At 42.0% G+C, this 19,841-nt stretch overlaps 1 protein-coding gene across 2 annotated transcripts in view; it reads right to left on the bottom strand.

Annotated features, from left to right (window-relative positions):
• Positions 1-19,841, bottom strand: part of GRM7 (glutamate metabotropic receptor 7) — a 577,049-nt gene that overhangs the window by 43,412 nt on the left and 513,796 nt on the right. The window contains exons 9-10 of one of the 2 annotated variants that reach the window (XM_056855460.1): positions 12,897-13,143; positions 5,014-5,106 (exon numbers count right to left, since the gene is read on the bottom strand). In XM_056855460.1, coding sequence (XP_056711438.1) covers positions 5,036-5,106; positions 12,897-13,143 — 318 coding nt within the window. In that variant the 3' untranslated portion in view covers positions 5,014-5,035. The remainder of the gene's footprint in view (positions 1-5,013; positions 5,107-12,896; positions 13,144-19,841) is intronic. The other variant, XM_056855468.1, reaches the window with a different exon arrangement.

Raw genomic sequence — 19,841 nt, 5'->3', positions numbered from 1 at the left:
CCTGACCATCAAACTTTGCCTCACACTCCCCATGTGTTTCTGCACATTTTGCCCATGTCTTCCAGATTATGGCTAAAACAGCATCCAGAAAACATGGGCAAAACATGCGGGGAGAGTGAGGCAAACTCTGACCATTGGGCAAGGCATGCATAATCAAAAGGAAGCCCCAAAGAGGTTGGCGGGGTGACCACAGCGATACAACCCTGGGTAAGTGGTCAGAGTTACTTCTAAACCCATTGATTTCAACAGGCTTACACTGGAGTAATTCTGCATAGGAGTGCAGGTCTGCTGACGTAAATCTGATGCTATTCAATGGGGCTTACTCCCAAGAAAGTATTCTTAGGATTGTAGCCTTGAGTACTAAATATAGTACTCAGATAAACCACACATAGTAGTACTATGCTATTATACTAAATATAATAGTAAATATAAGCATGTAGCATCTTAAATATGCTAGTAAAATCATGAAATGTTAGCTAGAGTCTATTTGCTTTTATAATGCTTAAATCACTGGTAACTGATGAGATAAAATCAAATAAATGTCAAATATATGAATCTTGATTGATACCAGATGAAAAGGGCCCAGATTGATACCAGATGAGAAGGGCCCAGATTACTCCCATCAATTGTATCTATGGATTCAGATACCTATGGACAACTAAAGAGCTGCAGGATTTTTAGCAAACATTTCTGTAAAGGAAATGTAAATGCCAAAGGCCCACGGGTAAGTTGTGCTACGAATATCTGTCCTATTTTTTAAAGTGGGGCAAATCATGATTGAGTCAAAGAGGATGAAATAGCTGCAGGCATGGAACTCATGAAAATGAACCCTTCACTCACCCATGTAGCGTAGGAGGAATTTTCCTCCCTGTTTCATCAATAACCTTATTTTATTGGTATTTTATCCCATTTTGCGTCTGCTTCTTGGGTCGTGGCGATCCTATGTTTATTGTTCCGACTGGAACTTTTGTTCCATTCATACAGTGTATGACTTCCTGCTTCTAATGGATGACTGGATAATGATGACTGAATAAAATACCGGAACCCCATTGTCGGTGGCCTCTATGGATATTTCTATTGTGTTGTGTTATATACCACAAATATTGACAAGCCACTTTATTGTGAAAAAATTGTAAATTGTGATACTTGTTAACAATTGTACAGCGGCAAGGCACTCCCTTGCTAGCTGGCTACACACTGTATTTTACAAGTGTCAAGGACCAAGATAAAGGTTGCACTACTCTGAAATAGGCTTAACAGCTTTTTCATGCCATAAGTGCTCAATTTTTTTATTTCACAGTCTCCTTTGGGGCACTAGTTATTTCTGTTTGACTACCAACCACTGGGGGGTTGGCAACCCTAAGTAAAGTACATGTCATTTATACATATCAGGTTGATTTATTGATAACAAATGTTGAAAATTGCAACCATTTTGTATGAAAAATGTGTGAGGCATCCTGATCTCTTTGGAGGAAGGCCAGGAAAAACTGTACTAGATAGATAGATAGATAGATAGATAGATAGATAGATAGATAGATAGATAGATAGATAGATAATAAATAATGAATCACAGTTTTGAGTCATACAAAGAAGAACAGAAATGGAAACGGTGACTTTCAGAATGAAGCTCAGGGATGAGATCTTTGAAATTGTCTCAAGTCACATTGGATTGGACCCAATGATCCAGCAGAAGAAGACACTGACATTCACGGATCTTTCTTAAGTTCCTCTCTCCAACAATCCTTTCTAGCTCTGGGAAAATTTATTCTCACGGTAGCAGGACCTGCCCTTTTAGTCTCTTCCATAAGTTCAATGCTACTGACAGAAAGGTAAGGAGAGGGCAATTCTTGCCTATTCCTCCACACCACTGCAGCTTCCCAGCACTCATGGCTGTTAGGCCACATGGGTCCTACAACCCCTAGAATAAACTTTCCTGGGGTTGGAAATGGTTGCTGGGGCCAGGGCAGAGAACATGACTGATTGAAGTTCTTACATCCATGGGATGGGGGATCCAACCCATTGTGTTAATTATCTCATTTTCTTAGAAATATAACCCTAAGAAGAAGAGAGAGAAGGTGAGGAGACAACTTTTCAAGCATTGGAGGAGAGAACCTGAGGCTTCCAAATAATCATTTACATTCTTCCTCGACCCCAAAAAGATTAATGCTATCTTCCATGTTAATAGATATATTGTTACAAATTATGGGGTTTTTAAAACCCAACTTTCTTCTTGCTTGTACTATAATGACATCTTATGGTGAAAGCATTTCCCTTTTTCCAGTTTATTAGAAAAGCCCCATCTGAGTAGGATGAGCATGCAGTTTAAGGTAAGGCCTAAATTTAGGGATTTCAGCCTTGAGGTGGGACCTGGGGATCCCCTGGAATTACAGCTTATCTCCAGACTACAGAGGTCAGTTTCCCTGGAGAAAAGGGATGATGTGGATGGTGGACTCTATGTCATTGTACTCCACTGAGGTCCCTGTTCTCCCCAGGCTCCACCTCAAATCTCCAGGAGTCTCCCAACCTGGATCTGTCAACCCTACCCCACCATCCTTGCTAGTGGCCAGGGGTGACTTGGCAACCCTACCTAGATCACACCAAATTCATATTTTCAATGAGAATCCCATCAGTTCAAATTCAATCTCTACCAAAACCACCATAAATCTCCTTAAGCAAACCCTTCTCTGTCAGTGAAAGTGCCTCATACACCCCTGCAATATTTTGAAAATAATACCATTCTACCAGGGAGAGCCAGTGTGGTATAATGGTTAGGAGTGGTGGTTTGGAGTGGTTGACTCTAATCTGGAGAACCGGGATTGATTCCCCACTCTGCCACATGAGCGGAGTATGCTAATCTGGTAAACCAAATTGGTTTCCCCACTCCTACACATGAAGCCAGCTGGGTGACATTGGGCTAGTCACAGTTCTTTCTGAACTCTCTCAGCCACACCTACCTCATAGGTTGTCTGTTGTGGAGAGGGGAAGGGAAGGTGATTGTAAGCAGGTTTGATTCTTTTTTAAATGGTAGAGAAAGTCGGCATATAAAAACCAATTCTTATTCTTCTTCTTTTGTAGGGATTTCGTGATAATGTATGTGAAGAATTTGAACACTTAAAATGTTAGGTCTTAAACCATTAACTGGCCTAAATCATACAGCATCATATGCTGCTGTTGGTACTGCTAAGAACATCACTTTCAGCTGTTTCTGTCTTTAGTTTCTGAGACTTTTGGTATTGCTGATGTGTGATGCTACCATTAATTCTGGTGTAAAGAAACAAAAATTTTAAAAGATGCTTAATATTCAGCATTAAGATATTTATTTACCATTTATTTACTATGTAGTATTGACCTCACGACCTCTTAGATTGGTTTGAATAGTCCATAACAAGACAGTTCATAAATTTTCAAACAATGCAATAATAACTTCTTTTAGCACAAACCACTCAAAATAATGGACAGTAATCAATTTCAAGATAACCTTGAACATTGGCTGCTCATGAAGAAAACTATACATTGCATATTCAGAAAAAATTGTTATTTAATATATGTCTGCTGAATCCAACAATTGTAAGATGCTCATGTAAGTAGATTTCTCCCCACCTTCTCTTTCTCACCATTAATTCTGGTGTAAAGAAACAAAATTTTTAAAAGACGCTTAATATTCAGCATTAAGATATTAATTTACCATTTATTTACTATGTAGTATTGACCTCACGACCTCTTAGATTGGTTTGAATAATCCATAACAAGACAGTTCATAAATTTTCAAACAATGCAATAGTAATTTCTTTTAGCACAAACCACTCAAAATAATGGACAGTAATCAATTTCAAGATAACCTTGAACATTGGCTGCTCGTGAAGAAAACTATACATTGCATATTAAAAAAATTGTTATTTAATATATGTCTGCTAAATCCAACAATTGTAAGATGCTCATGTAAGTTAACTTCTCCCCACCTTCTCTTTCTCACAGCAGATCGTGTCACCCTTAAAAAGGCAATACAAGAGTTTGGGGGACCCTCATAGAGATGGCACAGGGGGCTGCAGTGAGGAGAGGAAACTGGGCAAAATCACCAATCCTCTCATCCACTAGCAGTCCCTGCTGGTGCAAAAGGCTATGCTGGTAAATGAGAAAGATGATTTCACTCTATTCTCCCTTCTCACTGCAGTTCCCTGTGCTACGTGTGGCTTTCCATGACCTATGCAGGGTCATAGAGGATTGTTTTAGGAAGGAAGGGAAGGAAAGGGAAGGGATCCAGCTCTAGCGATGAACTATGTATTTTTATGATGTTTTTCTATCAAAACTTTCTATCAAAACTTTTGTATCAAAACTTCAAACGATTATTTGACATTAATGTATCATTTCACTAGAAAACCAGACCTCTTCCATAATGAATGACTCAGAAAATTAGTTGCAACAGTAGCAACTTGGAATATATGAAGCAGCTCAACTCAAAGCATAGCCCTCCATAATTCATACCTCTATGGTATCCTAACCAACACTGACCATATTTTAGCCCTTTAAAAGCTCATAATTATGGAGAAAGTCATCAGGTGCATTGTGGTCATCACTGCAACTAAGTGTGCACTGATTATGGGAGAAAGTACACCTGTGTAACCCCCTCAAGCTCTTAAAGTACAGAAATCAAATCTTTGTTGGAGAAGAGTTACTCTACTCTTGTCCCATTCCTCCACTACTTCCATTTTTCCTTCAACAAGAGCTCAGACATACATCAAAAGATCCATATTTAGGGAGGAAAGATTATAGATAGAGGGAATAGGCATGAGGCACCAACACCTTCCATGAAGAAACAAAAAGTAATCTTGTGGCACCTTAAAGACCAGTAGAATTATTACGGCCTCAGCTTTTGTGGACTAAAGCTCATTTTTTGGGTTCAACCATCATCTCAGTGCATCAAAGCCAATGTACATTTTTAACATTGTCCATATTTTCAAAAACTTTTGTCCATATTTTCAAAAACGAAGCAGTAAAAGTTAGTTTTGGTCTTACCTTCTAAGAAAGCAGGCAAGAGCTATACTGTAGGTGGAATAGTGTACCAAGTAACAGATTTTTGTACACTCTTTCTTACAGGTGGTATGCAGTCTATAGGGAAAGTAAATATATTGGCATGTATAATAAACACTTTGAAATAGACCATATTATTTGTTTGATGAGCTAGCTTTAGTTGCCTTATAAAGGATGTGGAATACGTCAATGTACAAAGTGTCTGGTAAATCAATAATAAAGCACTTCACATAAAGCTTCAGGTACCTCTGAACATAGGAGAAGGTTCTCAGTGCACCGAAGAAACACTGGATGCATCCCACACAGGCCTGAAATGGCTGTTACATCTAAAGATGACATCCAGAATCCAGTCTTCATCATCCATGCATTCACTTTTCCTTGTCCTCCCCCACTTTTGCTAATTTGGGCTGTTTACTAGGCTTTCCCACCTTTTGCCTCCACAAGTGAAAAAGGCAACAACATGCCAATGATGTTAGGAACCAATACAAATGAAACAAACAAAAGATATAGCACAACACGGTAGCATTAGTACAGCGGTGTCTACTTCATTCTCCGAAGTAGAACATGGGATGTTTTCATTCCATGCGTACGTCACTCACAACCCACTGATGGGATTCCACAGCCAATGTATATTCTTAACCCTGCACTAGGGTGGCCAGCTCCCAAATGAAGACTGACAAAAGTTTCATTCCTTGTAGTTTGATGACTTGGAAGAAGGAAGGGCTCAGAGGATTTCAACTTCATTTGCTTACGCTGTACCACACATGTTGGTAATTCTCAGTAAATAAATATAAACGAGGGACAACAAATCCCAACTCTATCAAGCTTGCTCTAAACACACTCAGCACCAATTTCATTTGACTACTGGAATACAAGCTGTGGTGGTCAGAGAGACAACTTTCTCTAGCTGACACTAACAGCTGGAAGTGAACTGACTTGAAACAGAATTATTTGTGACATCGGAATTTCCAGCCAAATACTGCTGGTAAATACATCATCACGATTGGGGAGAAAATCCCGTCTACTACTATCTCCTACTATGAACTCTCCTACTCCAAATGACTTGTGTTCGGCCTCCTCTGTATTTTTTTTTTAATATGATAGTTAGCAGCATAAAGAATTTTTCGAAAAGATTAGACAAATGCATCCAGGATATGTGGCATTTTGTGAGATCATGTCCCTATATCCTGAAGATGAAAGTATTGTTTTCATACTTGGCTTCTGAACATCTTAGGGCTTCAACTTTCGCCATTGTTGGCAAACAAAAACCTAAAATTGATGGTCTCATGAACCATGACAAATACACATCACAAAGAAAACCCACTCCACCCCCTCACTCAAGATGCTTAAAAATAATAGTTAAACAGCCCTTTTCACAATCTCTGTGTTTTGCGAGATGTTAATAGCAAGTTGCAGGAAATATCTAAGGGTGCTTTGCAACAATGGATTGATTCGAACCTTCTCAAATATATCAGCGATCAAAGCAGACAGCGTATCTGGCAGTGCTAACCTATTCAATTCATGTAGACATGCCCAGATCTCCTTCAAGGAGATGAGGGTAATGAAGGTCTATGAAATGTTTTAATTTTCCTAACCAAAAGGTACCACAGGGAAAAAAACCTGCACATAACAGACAGTTACTATATCAGCTTTCAGCATTGTCAGCTCTCAAAAGTGCTGCCTGGCTTATGAACTGATCCAGTTTTCATAAGCATGTGTCCAGGCACACAAAGGCTCCCTGTGTGTCTTTCTGTTCTTGCAGCACCTTCTAACTCCTAGAAACTATCATTCCTGAGGTTCTCAGAATCTGTTCAGGGAAACAGCCATGTGGATAGGGTTGCCAAACTCCAGGTACTAACTGGAGATCTCCTGCTATTACAACTGATCTCCAGCCAATAGAGATCAGTTCACCTGGAGAAAATGGTCACTTTGGCAATTGGACTCTATGGGAATGAAGTCCCTCACCTCCCCAAACCCCACCCTCCTCAGGTCCACCCCAAAAATCTCCAGGTATTTCCCAACCTGGAGCTGGCAACCATACATGTGAATCAGGTGGGCTGGTTAGAGTAGAGACAATGGGATGAAATCGACCCCTTCCCTCAGTGGAGTTGCGCTTGCAGATGAGGAGGGAAGAGCAATTTCATCCACTTTTCCTTCCTCATTACACCCTTTCCCCCAAAAAACAACAACAACACATGGCTGTTCTCCTGCAGAAGTCCTGAAATTGTGGGAATGATCTTTCTGAGGATCAGAAAGGGCTGCAATAACAGAATATGGGAGAACTCCCTGTTTAATGCACAGAGTGATAGGTTGGGTTGGGTTGGCATGTCACCTTTTAGCTCAGCTACAAATCCCATAAACCTGAAATGTGAGAAGTTCAGTGATGAGCTGAGTTTGCAATTACTTAGAGAGAAGTACTTAGAAAGCTAAAAAGATTGCATCTTATGCTGTATATTGCCACTATGATTTAAGCGTTATTTGTACATTTGTGAACGTCAGTTTGAAATTTGCCACCATCACTTCTTCCAACCTTTGAGAAAAGAAAACCACTCATGGAACAATACCGATTCTGATTTTCTGCTGCTGCATTTTAGAATGATACTCATCCCTTAGAGCAGCTAAATGTAACAAGTGTGCACCTCTCCATTAAGCTATTTCGGGTAGAGTTGTTTGCTTTGTCCCAATTGTGATAGTTGCTATCAAGAACAGAACAGGCATGCCGTTTACTCAAATGAAAACATGATGAGATATTTTGTCAAATACTGTGAAATTCAACCAGCGAAACACATGAGAGAAGAATGAACAATTTCAGGGAAGAAAGTGGCTATGCTCACCGTAAGCTGCTGGAAAATAGTTTTTAGTGCAAACATGTAACAGCAAAGCAAAGCTGTTAAATGGAGAAAGCATGCACATACCAAATGGTAACTGTAATAATGATTAGCAGACCGTTGTTAAAAGACTTGGAAAAGTTTAATATATGCCATTTAGCCTGCCATAATGGCTCATTGCATTCAATAGTGCAGGGCTGCCAAGGAAGGGAGAGTAGCAGAACAAAATTATGGGGGACCTGGTCACCCTGGAAGTCCATGAAGATGGATTAATTATGCAGTTTGTTTTCATATGATGTTTGGGTTGGACCTGCGGGGGAGGAGAAGGTCCAGAAGGAATCTTGGACTGGGAGCCCATGGAGGCTCTTGGCAATCATATATGATGGGGAGTCTTGTTTTCTGCCATATACTAAGAGCCCATTCTTGAAAGGGGGGCAAAGCCCCTTAGGAGCTGGCGTGACCCCGCACCGGCATAGGTACCACTTTATCATGGAAAAGGTGGCACCTTTGCCAGTGCAGGGGCAAACACACCGGCATCTGGCCACCACCGCCAGCACAGCCATGTCGGCAGAGCTTTCCTGGAAGAGAAAGCCCATGCCGTCGTGGGGGGGGGGGATTCTTGGGGTGGTCCTGGGTGTGGAGCATCTTTTAGGCAGCTTCCACAGCCCTTTTGCCCCAGGAATGTTTTCCACCTTTTTTGATGGCACAGCCCCATTGGAGGCAATGGGGGATTCCCCCCTTGTTCTCAATTTTTATTTGTAAAACAGCCTTTTTCTGTCTCCGCAGTGGCTGGGAAGCCTCTAAGAAGGCGGTGCGGCTGCACCAACTCCCAACAGCTGCTGATCTCCTGCCCCCTTCAGGATTGGGCTGCCCAACCCTCTGACCTCAAAAGAATGATATTCATGTACCAATCACTATTGTACCTGTGCATGATGAGCTAGGTTCTTGTTTTCACCCTTTTGCTTATACTGTTTTTACTTTTAATAAACCAACTTTCCCCTCCAAGTTCAGTTGATTCAACCTCAGCCCTCTGTAACACCAGGCATAATTACATTTTTGAAATGGCATCATTTTGCGTGTCAATTAGTCAAAATAACCAAACATGGGTTTATTAGCATTTAATACACTTACAGCTACTTCTCACATTGATAGTCATGGGTCTAATGGATTAGTATCTTCTTTTCCTCTCCCTGTCCCACAGACAGAGCATTCTTATGAGTGAAATGTAGATTCTGATCCTTAGTAGAAGGAATTCACCCCTACACTTTCAAGCAGCACCACATTACTTCATTAGTAAAGTGCTTCAATTAGTCACACTGCCAATTAAATAAGAGATCAAATTGGCAGTATGGACAATGTAGCACTTAACTGATAAAATTACTGCTAGAGTAAGCTACTGGTGCGTAAGAGCATGGATGCAAATTAGGCTGGAATCTTAAGGACCCTTTCCTGGGAGTAAGGTCACTGAATGACATAGGACATGCTTCTAAGTAGACCTGCTTAGGCATGCGCCCTTAGTGACTCAAGATGGGCTGGCAGTAACAGAAGACTAGCTAATATGGAAGGGGGTGAGTTTGTGTGATGCTTCATGGCAATTGCTGAAGATTCTCCTATATACCATTATCAGGGCTTTAGGAGAACTGTATGCTTCATCAAAACACATTGTTGCTCTCTTTCTTTTTTAATTTAATGCAAGCAATAGAGATGTTTGCATGTAGAAGCAATTCTTTTTTAAAAACCTCTTGGCAGCAAAGGAGTGCAATGAGTTGATAGCTAGGTTTCTTGGATTTTTGGTTACCTAACAGTCCAATGTTTGGAGGTACATGAATCTCCTGCTGGCAGTTCAAGATACACACATTCCTTAGTGGAAAAAAATAGTTTTACATCTGACTATAAATCCAAAATGTTCATGAAATGCTGGAACAAATTGTTAAGCACTTTCATCCTACCAAACATCTGTTAGTAAACATTCCAAATCAAACATGACTCAACAATGCCATCCTAAGCAGAGTTGCTGTTTTCTAAGTCCATTGGCTTCCATGAACTTAGAATGGAGTATCTCTGCTTAGGATGGCACTATAAATCAATCCATCTCATAATTTCTGATGTAAGGCACAATTACATGATTTGAGGCTGTGCTAAAACAGTCTTCAATCATATGCCTTGTGGTATAGGTTCTGACAAGCTGGAACAATTCATTCAGGCCTAAAATCTCAGGGCCAAGCCAGAAATGAAAAAAGGAAATCTGTAAAGAAAATCCACCAGCTGTTTGAAAACAGAAATAGCAGGTGTACAGGGATCCCATTCAGATTCAGGCCATGGTACACGAGGAGAGGATGTAACCTTTCCTCCCTGTACAGTTTTGCCACCTGAAATCAACATCCTGGTGGACCACTGCTCTGGAGGGCTAGTAGAAGCCAGGAAGAATCTGAGTTGCTAGGGCTGGCAACCTCCAGGTGGTGGCTGGAGATCTCCTGCTATTACAACTGATCAAGAAATCAGTTCCCCTGGAGAAAATGGCAGCTTTGGCAACAGGACTCTATGGCATTGAAGCCCCTCCCCTCTCCAAACCCCGCCCTTCTCAGGCTCCACCCCCAAAATCTCCAGGCATTTCCCAACCCAGAGCTGGCAACCCTATGAGTTGCACTGGCACTACCAGAACCACGGGGGCTATTTAGTTTGGACCTGTCTTTCTGCATCACCATTAGGGTTGCCAGGTGCCCGGTGGTGGCGGACAACTCCCCGACAATTTGCCCCTCTGCCCGCCGACCAGCTGACAGTTGGCAGACAAACGTACACGAGCGCACACACACCGCTGCAGGTCACTTCCTGTTTACAACTGGAAGTCCCGCCTTGCAAGGGGCCTTATGCCACATAAGGCCTCTTGCGAGGCAGGACTTCCGGTTGTAAACCGAAAGTGACGCGCACGTGCGTCGGGCTGTCGGCGTGTCCACGCGTTGCCGCGCGATCCCGAGCTGTGCCTTAAAAGTCTCCAGCCGGAGGAGAGGTAGGACCTGGCAACCCTAATCACCATGTTAATGTCTCACTCTGTCACCTGCTGAAACCACTTATGTGGGACAGAATTAAGCCCCGCCTTTCCTCACACCTTTGCATTGATTTGAAGTGGAATCACGTGCAGCTGCTATTTCCATTTTTGAAATACTGGGAGGATCCAATTGTGTTTCATCCAGAGCCTCATGTGGTCTGACTCTTTGTTGGACCCTTTGTAACACTGGCCATACTTTTGACCATTCAATGCAAGATACTGTTATTAATTGGAAAGACATGCACTTACGAGTTTTTAAAATCAGTATTTCTACTAACAATTAAATCAAGCAGAAAAAAAAACATTTTAGCCATCCACATATCATTGCTTTTGATTGCTAAGTAGCAATTTGTAAACCTGAAGTAACTTACTGCTTTTGTTCCAATACAGCAATATATTGCTAATAAAGAACTTACTATTGATAATATAACTTGACTATTGAGGCAGAGGGACTTACCTGTGGGACAATAATTCATAGGGCTTGAATCCAATGGAACATTTATGTGGACAAACATAGGTATGTCTGTAGAGCACAATATTCTCACCTCACTCCTCTGGTACAGCTCAAACTACCCCGCTCCCCAAATTCAGGAATAGTATTTGGGGGATATTTTGCAGTTATAGTGGGACAAGGGTAGAAAAGAATGTCATGCTCCACAGACACAAATGCTTAGATCTTTGGAAATGTTCTTGTGATCGAGGCCTGTGACTCTGCAAGAATGTTAAGAAATGGAAGGATGCCTATTATTTCTCTTGAGGGCAGGTTACCTCACAATTTAATAAACATACACTACCATTAATTTTAGAATTTCAGATCACCTTAATATTTCTTGTTCATTAGTTTGGGAATCTGGAAAACACAAATTACTCATTAAAGTCACATAGGGCTGCCAAACTCCTGCTCTGGGCAAGGGAGAAAAACAAACAAACAAACAAACAAAAATGGCCAGTGGTCCAATAGCATGATGCCACTTCTGGGGGAAACCCAGAAGTGATGTCAAACCTCTCCAGGAATCATTGAAACTCACTGGATGATTCCGCTCAGAGAGGACTGAAGTGACATCGTGCCAGCCCCAACTGTGCCCCCATGTCACCGCTTCCAGTATCCCACTGGTTACAAGGCCATGCCTAGCAATCATACAGCTATGCTTCCCAACATAAACAAGCTCAAATTCTAGCAATAGTGTACTGATGCTGATTGCAAGTAGCCACTATCCGCTTCTATTGCCTGTGGTTCTTATTGGTAGAAAGACGGTCATAAGGGCTTCACCTCAGAATACAAAATACGTTTGGATACAAATGAAAGCAAATTTATTTAGGTTTTTCTTTCATCAAATTTGCCTTAGGAAACTTGCAGGACTGTGCGGCCTGTCCAGTGATACATCTAATTTAATCAAGGATATTTTTTTTAATTGGTAAGTAAAACTTTGTTATACTTTTTAAACATGAGTCTGGACACTGGAGATGCTTTCCAAGATGTGGATAACAGAAGTATGGGTAATCACAGAATGGAGAGAGACCACCCAGCAGGTATCCTACCTCTCCATTTAGCACTGTCTGCTATATAGGGCAGAGATCTATGAGTGCAAAGTGTTGGGGTCAATATTAAAGAATACTACTAGAAACACAGCACAATCCTTAGCGAAGGTGACCCTTCTGTTGAAGTTAGTAGGCTTAGAAAGCATAACTCTATTCAGGATTGCATTGTTAGAAGGATATTCCTAAAAGAGAAGGGAAGGGGAGGAGGAGGAATTACTTGTGGTTTTCAAGACTAGACCAGGGGGTTGCTCCCAGCTGGAAAGAGCCAAAGAGCAGCGGAGAAAGAATAAATGTCATGAAAAGGATATCCCGCAGAGATAAAATGTCTTTAGACATCTATACAGAATTTTCAGTGCAGGAGATATGAGCTTATGAAGTCTTTACAAATCAGGCGCCTCTTAAAACTTCCCCTGCCCGTGACCTGTGAAGAAAGCAACAAGCGCGAAACTACTTACTGTTTGGGTCTACATTTTCACAAAGTTCTGTTTTTGCTTCCCCATTGGGTCTGTCGCTAGCTTTGTGTGAAAGTCGCGATGACATGGTCGCTGCTGTCACTACTGCCTTGAAGCTGCGCTTCCGCTTCTGGACATTTAGTTCAGGGTGGAAGATGATGATGTACACTTTCGGCATGTAAAGCATCCCCAGGGCCACTGAAGCACTTAAGTTCATGGATATTGTAAGTGTGGTAGTTTGTACGTAGAGCTAGGAAACAACAACACATAAGGACACTATTACAAATAAAATGACTGAGAAGGCAACAGTAGCACTTTCGGTATGGAGATGCCTGTTAGAACCGTGTTGCTTGAGACCGTCTGGGCTGTCAGAAATTTGCACCAGCCTTTATGCCACCTTTGCCAATTTTACAAACATTTTCTTAAACAAAGCAAAGCCTTCGAGGCTAGAAGCCTGATATGATCCTACACATGAAGTAAATTCAACAAGGCTTCCGAGTTCAATATGTCTTATTCGTAAACAATAGTCTATCAAGCTGCAGCCTTTCTTGCGGCTTTTTATCAGGAGGTTTTATCACGCAAAGGTCCCTACACTGAACCAAGACGTAGTACATGGCAGCCCTATGTGGCAGCCATTTCGTGACTGCACCCACCACACTGTGTCAGAATTTCAAAGCTGCCTGCAGGTTCAAAAAGTTTGGGCACTAGAGTTGCCAACCTCCAGGTACTAGCTGGAGATCTCCTGCTATTACAACTGATCTCCAGCCGATAGAGATCAGTTCACCTGGAGAAAATGGCTGCTTTGGCAATTGGACTCTATGGCATTAAAGTCCCTCCCTTCCCCAAACCCCGCCCTCCTCAGGCTCCGCCCCAAAAACCTCCCACTGGTGGCAAAGCGGAACCTGGCAACCCTATTGGGCACCCCTGACTTAGAGCTTGTTTTGTGCTGTGGGTACAGCACAATAATAGACCCTTCTGTGCTGAAACTATAGGCTGTGTTTAAAAAACCATGTCTAAACGGTACAGGCAGACACTTTGACTGTGTACCGAAAATAAACCCTTATCTATGCACAATATCAGGACTTCATTAACCTAAAACAAGTGCTGGCCATTTTCCCACTGAATTTATCAGATTGTAATTGCTCATGCAATTAAAATAAAATGTTAACATCTCCATAGGTGCTTCATCCTATATTGTTTTATAGCAGGGTTCAACACAAAGAGTTGTGTTTATCATTTCTTAGCAATTTCTAATCTGACATCAGATATAAAGGAGAATGCAATTGATGAGGAGGCATTTGAACCTGCCTCTCCCCAGGTTTCATTGTATTTATTTAAAAAGTATTAGCTGCCTTTCTTCCATACAAAGCTCAAAGGAGCTTACAATACAATGAAATACATAAAATTAAATACACAAAATCCATAAAAAATCCAAAATTTAAAAATACACTCTATTCAGTATAACACATTCTCATAGTTGCTCTGGGATGTGGAAACAGGAACAGCAATATTTGTACTCCACATGCTCAGAGTGGTTTCTCTTTCAGCACAGGTGACCTCCTTCAATAATCTGGATTCCCCTTATTTTGGCAGCATTTTGTCTCCCTGCCCCCCACAAATATAACACAACAGAGCTACTTTGCTTCATGAAACACACATCATTAAGAGTAGCATCTATAGAGAAAGGAAAGTTCAAAAGGAAAATGTGCATATAATGGCTGCCAATGGAGACTGAAAAAGAATCTCTCTCACACAGTCGAGGGAGAGTTGGGTGCTGTTGCAGTGAAAGAAAAAAGGACATTTTAGAGACTACGGTGGGTAATGTGGGCCAAGAAGATCAAAGAACAGTTCTACACCTGGACTAAACTGGCTGGGCTACTAAATTATTATAGAATTCCCTGCCACTGTTGATAACTAATACCATTTATTTTAAAGAAAATATTAGACTAAAAAGGTCTATCAACGGCGATTAGCCAAGCTAACAAAAATGAAATACTTACAATTAGCAGGAGCATACATGTTATTCCTAGAGGCTGGGGATGTACAAAGAACATCCCCTATATCAATGCCTGTAAGCTTTCCAGAAGCATCTGGTTGGCTGGTTAGAAACAGCGTGCTAGAATAAATATGGGAATTGATCCAGCAAAGCAATTCTTAAGTTCTAATTTAAACTTTTGTTTTTCAGTGCCGCCAGTGTTGTTCAATAAAACTCAACGCAGAGCTCTGAGAAGGTCATAAAAACAGAATGCTGTTGTTTAATATCATTCCAGACTTATTTTTTTCAACCCCCTGTATTCTCTAGCCAACAAACACTTCTAGGCCTGCTAGCTTCATGCAGGCAATTGTACCATAGTCTCTAGTGCTTTGCTCTTGAACATTTGTTTTGACACACCAATACAAATTTCTAGTGTAATGGGGCTTACTAATGGATTATTACAATGGTATACTGCAACACACAAGAGTACATCTGGCTCACTCCGAAAACCTGTATGAATAGGGTTGCCACCCTTCAGGTATTAGCTGGAGATCTCCTGCTATTACAGCTGATCTCCAGCCAATAGAGATCAGTTCACCTGGAGAAAATGGCCACTTTGGCAATTGGACTCTATGACATTGAAGCCCCTCCCCTCCCCAAACCCAGCCCTCTTCAGGCTCTGCCCCCAAAACCTCCCGCCAGTTGCAAAGAGGGACCTGGCAACCCTATATATGAATAACATTATCTGGGACCAAAGTGCAGGCTGTGTATGTGTGCAGAAGTGAGCATGTTGGCCCCTAACCCCATTCATAGCTAAGTATCCTCGCCAAGCCCACTCTGGCATATATATTTGTCTCAATGTAAGCATAGCATCTATGTATCTCTGTTTTTCTCTGTCAGAGACAGTCTATGTATAACCGGTTTGTACATACATAGGTATTTTACCCACATTTCAGCAATTTTATGGAGGTAGGAGGAGGGACCAGCTTATTCACTGTTGTACCCTCTCTTTTTATTTAGGAATTAAAGCATTTATACTCTGCTTTTCCTCTTGAGTCAAGGCATGTTGGCTCTGCATACATATAAGCACAGTGTACAAGGCACATATCTAGGGTTGCCAACCTCCAGGCGGTGGCTGGAGATCTCCCGCCATTACAACTGATTTCCAGGCGACAGAGATCAGTTCCCCTGGAGAAAATGGATGCTTTGGCCATTGGACTCTATAGCATTGAAGTCCCTCCCCTCCCCAAACCCTGCCCTCCTCAGGCTCCTCTCCCAAAATTTCCGGGTATTTCCCAACCCAGAGCTGACAACCCTACACATGTCCCATATGTTTCCCAGCATGTGTGACTCTCACCCCACTAGCCACACTACACATCTAAAAGAAGAAAACTACAGAAAAAAACCATGGTTGCTCTTGGGTATTCTATTGCAAGCCAAGAAGTAAACCAATTTACTCTGATACCATCCCATTTTACTTTCAACGGTTCTTCCACAGAGGTTTCTTTCTAAAAGAGAACAAGCCCTGCAAGTTTAGCAAACCAGCCTAGCATTGAGACATTATTTCAGATGTGCATTTTAAAATTTCCAAGCTGTAAATGTGTATGAAAATTGCTGTTTTGGGTCATTAGCATGATTTTCCAGAACAGTTACACAAATCCAGAATTCTTAGGTGTTACAAAACACAAACATAACACACACACACACACACACACACACACACACACACACCAAAAAAATCCATTTAGCTTTTCATGTTTGGATGATTACCAACAGCAGGAGGAGGAGGCATCTTGGGTTTTTATGCTCTGAATTCCTTAGGCAGCAGACCAGAGAGGGCAGTGCAAGCCAAGTGCATGGTTCAGAAGAGCTGCAAGTATGGCCGGCTACTTCTCCTATCTTTTCTCCTTAGTGGGGGTGAGGTCCTTTTTTCCTCCCAGTGCACAGCTCTGCAAGTAGGATCATAGAATCATAGAGCTGGAAGGGACCACCAGGGTCATCTAGTCCAACCCCCTGCACAATGCAGGAAGTTAACAACTACCTCCCCCCACATCCCCAGTGACCCCAATCCTCCCCCCGCCATGCAGGATCCCACAATCAAAGCACTCCCGAAAGATGGCCAACTAGCCTCTGCTTAAAGACCTCCAAAGACAGGGACTCCACCACCCTCCGAGGCAGCACATTCCACCGTCGAACAGCCCTCACCGTCAGAAAGTTCTTCCTAATATTTAGGTGGAATCGCTTTTCTATTAGTTTAAACCCATTACTCCGTGTCCTAGTATCTGGAGCAACAGAGAACAAGCTAGTTCCCTCATCAACATGACATCTCTTCAAATATTTAAACATGGCTATCATGTCTCCCCTCAACCTTCTCTTCTCTAAACTAAACAAACCCAACTCCACAAGTCTCTCCTCATAGGGCATGGATTCCAGACCTTTGACCATTCTGGTCGCCCTCCTCTGGACACACTCCAACTTGTCAACATCCTTCTTAAATTGTGGAGCCCAAAACTGGATACAGTATTCGAAGTGAGGTCTGGGGGCACCTTACTCAGGAGCCCATAGAATTGAATTGAGCCCATAGAATTGAACAAGGTTGCCAACCTCCAGGTAATTAGCCAAAATTAGACACTTCTATGTATAATGTAGTTACAACCAAAAAAAAAACACAGACACAATTTTCAAAATTCAGCTAAGTTCAATATCACAATTCCTATATCTATATAATCTTAACAATAGCATATACTAACACTCCAACCAATGACATTTTTTTTCTTGTTAAACCAACAGGTTTAAATCCTAACTATTGCAGGTAAGTACATCCAATAAATAGATACAAAAGGTATTCTCTGTAAGTTCTATGTCATATCTATAGTACTAATTTTTATATATAATTTTTCATCTTTTCTTTCTACAGATGTCAGGCAGAAGAGGAAGACAGCCATTTCTGTTTTTCTTCAGTTCCTCTTTTGACACCTGTCATCAATAAAAATATTAACTCCCACCCTATTTCTCCAATGGGTATTGGTTCTCAGTTCTACAGAATTCCATTTCACAAACTCCCCATGGGTAGTATTAAAGTCCTTCTGCCTTCACAAGTCTAGTATGATTCCCTGAGATTTTTTCCTTCTGTATAGGGCCTCAGGAGCCCCGTGGCACAGAGTGTTAAGCTGCAGTACTGCAGTCAAAAGCTCTGCTCACGACCTGAGTTCGATCCTGACGGAAGTCGGTTTCAGGTAGCCGGCTCAAGGTTGACTCAGCCTTCCATCCTTACGAGGTCGGTCAAATGAGTACCCAGCTTGCTGGGGGTCAAGGGAAGATGACTGGGGAAGGCAACGGCAAACCACCCCACAAACAAAGTCCGCCTAGAAAATGTCGGGATGTGAAGTCTCCCCATGGGTCAGGAATGACCCGGTGCTTGCACAGGGGACCTTTACCTTTATAGAGCCTCACAGACAATGCTGTTAAGAACATAAGAACATAAGAAAGGCCCTGCTGGATCAGACTAAGGCCCATCAAGTCCAGCAGTCTGTTCACACAGTGGCCAACCAGGTGCCTCTAGGAAGCCCACAAACAAGACAACTGCAGCAGTCTTATCCTGCCTGTGTTCCACAGCACCTAATATAATAGGCATGCTCCTCTGATACTAGAGAGAATAGGTATGCAGCATGACTAGTATCCATTTTAACTAATAGCCATGAATACCCGTTTCCTCCATGAATATGTCCACTCCCCTCTTAAAGCTTTCCAAGTTGGCAGCCATCACCACAACCTGGGGCAGGGTGTACCACAATTTAACTATGCGTTGTGTGAAAAAATATTTCCTTTTATCTGTTTTGAAACTTTCACCCTCCAGCTTCAACAGATGACCTAGTGTTCTAGTATTATGGGAGAGGAAGAAAAACAAAGTACAAAACACACACACACACCACCATTTCCAGTTTTGCATTCTAGGAGGCTTTTATCACAGAGATGTAGGGTTTGAGGAAACCTCAATATATATAACCTTTCTTTGATGGGGTCAGGGCTGTTAGCCCTTTCTGTCACCTACATATGCATTATGCATGGGCTATGCAGTCAGCCTGTGCTGAGAAAAGTGCAGTTATGCTATCATTAGTACAATGAGTATGAACGAGATGAGTAATTTGAAATGGGCTCAAGAGCAAGATTACAGCTTGGCATCATCTCATATTGGTTTTGAAAAAAAGGTACATGGTGTATTTGGCTGACTCTAAGCAGTCAAGCTAAGACCACTCATCTCTTTTCCAGGCGTTTCACCTTTGCGAGAGTGATCCAGGTCACTGCACAGGCAAGTCTCTGAGTAGTCAGGCTCAGCAAGACCGTTTTATTCTCTCAGCAACCCAATCAAGTAATTAAAAACAGATGGCCTGGCATGCTCCTTGTTGGATCAGGCATCCCTTCTAAAGTGAGTCTGGCTTGATATTCCTGTTACAAAATTAGGGTTGCCAACCTCCGGGTAATAGCTGGAGATCTGCAATTAGAACTGATCTCCAGCCGATAGAGATCACTTCCCCTGGAGAAAATGGCCGTTTTAGCAATTGCACTCTATGGCATTGAAGTCCCTCCCCTCCCCAAATCCCGTCCTCCTCAGGCTCTGCCCCAAAAATCTCCTGTCAGTGGCAAACAGAGACTTGGCAACCCTATACAAAATGCTTGGATAGGGCATGGGAAAAGGTTAATGGAGTTGTGAAATGGGCGGCCACTACAGTTGGAAACTGTTTTACCACACATCTTGAGGCATGCACCTTTATGGGGTTGACAACTTTCACCTCTTGGAGAAGGGATATGTCATCTTCCTGATGATGTGTAAAAGGGACCTGCTGGAAGTTATCCAGAACAGGTGGGATGAAGGGAACTAAGCATAAACTGATCCTTCTCTAGGCAGGGAAGTATGAGGGTTACCAACTCCGGGCTCAGAAATACCCAGAAATTTGTGGGTGGAGCCTGGGAAA

This window comes from Euleptes europaea, chromosome 1 (genome assembly GCF_029931775.1).
Source record: "Euleptes europaea isolate rEulEur1 chromosome 1, rEulEur1.hap1, whole genome shotgun sequence".
NCBI lineage: Eukaryota > Metazoa > Chordata > Lepidosauria > Squamata > Sphaerodactylidae > Euleptes > Euleptes europaea.
The sequence above is the reverse complement of the archived record's forward strand: the minus strand, read 5'-3'. Positions and strand labels throughout refer to the sequence as shown.